The sequence below is a fragment of the Armigeres subalbatus genome, unplaced genomic scaffold (genome assembly GCF_024139115.2).
Source record: "Armigeres subalbatus isolate Guangzhou_Male unplaced genomic scaffold, GZ_Asu_2 Contig1043, whole genome shotgun sequence".
NCBI classification, from domain to species: domain Eukaryota; kingdom Metazoa; phylum Arthropoda; class Insecta; order Diptera; family Culicidae; genus Armigeres; species Armigeres subalbatus.
Genome location: NW_026941785.1, coordinates 16,948 through 18,973, shown reverse-complemented (window position 1 = coordinate 18,973; position 2,026 = coordinate 16,948). Strand labels below are relative to the sequence as shown.

The window sequence follows — 2,026 nt, the reverse complement described above, 5'->3', positions numbered from 1 at the left end:
GCAAAATTTCCATTCCAATGAATGGCTCAATCGTTCAATTCTAAAATTATTTGGATCAATTAGCTCAATTATTACTGATAGAGTAATAGACCTTAGGGGCAGCAAGGACTATGTCCAGGGCTTGACAATCCCTTCCCAGGCCACAACGAGTTGTGATACCTGACAGTAGGCTCTGTTATGCTTGAACAAGAAGTTGCATGTACCCGCAATCCGCATGCAGGCTCTGCCATAGCGAACGTGTACCGCTCAAAGTTCTAGTATTGGGCGAGACACTAACATGACGGTCCTCCGGATCACAATTGGAAGCTTGGAACAAGGAACTGCAAATCGCTCGATCTCGCAGTATGCGGCAGGATGATCTACGATGAATTACATCCTCGCAACTTCGACGACGTGGCACTGTAGGAAATTTGCTGAACAGGACAGACAGTGTGGAAAAGCGGCCATAGATCGGCTTCCTTCTACCAAAGTATTGGAACCACCAATGATCTTGGAACCGGCCTCATAGTGCCGGGCAAGATGAGCCAGCTATTGGCTCAATTTACATTAAACATCCTCCCTCCGTTGGCTTCTCTTCCAACTGATAGCTATGGGTCAGCGGCAGTGGCAGCGACGAGTATTTTTCATGACGCTGTAAACTTTGGTCCTGATGGTTGCTGAGCCGCTTTTCTCTATTTTTAATCGATCACTGGACGATGGCGTTTTTCCGAACATTTCCGGGCTACAAAAATGGCGACAGAAAGGATCTCAAGAACTATCGAGGAATAACCAACTTGTCTGCAGCATCAAAGTTATTCGAAATAATTGTCAGTTATGTTATTCTTAGCTAATCGTAGAACTACATCTCTACCGATCAGCATGGTTTTATGCCGGGTAGATCAGTCACTACAAACCTGCTCAACTTCACTCACACTTGTATTACTGCTATGGAGAATAAGGCTCAAGTAGATGTTATCTACACCGATTTGAAGGCTGCTTTCGACAAGATCGACCACAACATCATGTTGTCCAAATTCTCGCTTCGGAGCAACAACCAAACTCACTTCGTGGCTTGGTTCTTACCTTGGCAGAACACTCCGTGTGAAAATTGACCCGTGCGTTTAGTCCCCTTTCTGCAACTTATCTGGCGTGCCACAAGGAAGCAACTTGGGACCTCTGCTGTTTACACTCTACTTCAACGTCGTTGCATCGAAATTGGGTTTGGATTGCAGAATTATCTATGCAGACGACCTGAAAATATATCTAATAGTACGATCAGTTGATGACGGTCATCGTCTGCAAAGTTTGTTGAACGTGTTCATTACCTGGTGCTATCAGAACAAATTGACTGTCAGTGTTCCAAAGTGCTCTGTTATGACCTTCCATTGTTCAAAACACCTATTATTGTTTGATTACAGTATAGATGGAACCACACTTCGAAGAGCTACGGAATTTACTGATCTTGGAGTTGTGTTGGATCCAAAACTGACGTTCAACGCCAATTATACGTCGATAATTGCCAAGGCAAACCGCCAGCTGGGTTTCATTTCGAAAATTGCGAAGGACTTCACTGATCCACACTGCTTGAAGTATTTGTATTGTGCGCTGGTGCGACATATCGTGGAAACTGCTTCTATTGTCTGGACTCCGAATAACATTGTATGGAACTTGAGAATTGAACGTGTCCAACGGAGGTTTATTCGAATCGCCCTGCGTCATTTACCGTGGCGTGATCCACTTAAGGTGATTATAGAATGAAGCCGGAAATCGGCCATTTTGTAAACCACGTGCTTTTCCAATATTTTTTTCAAGAGCACGAGATGAAAGAACCATAACACGTATGGGGCTGAAATAATGGTAGATAGTTTGCTTAGTTATGCTGAACAATCATAATTTGAGTTTCGGCACTGTACAAAAACTATTACGCCAGATTTGGGGTTTTGGAAATGTATGTAGATAAACGTGTGGTGAATTTGAAATTCACCACGGGCTTCATTGTATAATCACCTTAATCTTCCTCCATATCCTGCGCGGTGCAAATTGGTCA

General features: G+C 43.6%; 1 protein-coding gene across 1 annotated transcript; it reads left to right on the top strand.

The window, feature by feature from the left end:
- The first annotated feature begins 926 nt into the window (after positions 1-926).
- LOC134202158 (uncharacterized) lies at positions 927-1,737 on the top strand. Its single transcript, XM_062677205.1, has 2 exons — positions 927-1,054; positions 1,398-1,737. Exons 1-2 carry the CDS (start codon positions 927-929, stop codon positions 1,735-1,737), a joined length of 468 nt encoding a protein of 155 aa, XP_062533189.1.
- Positions 1,738-2,026: the final 289 nt, after the last annotated feature.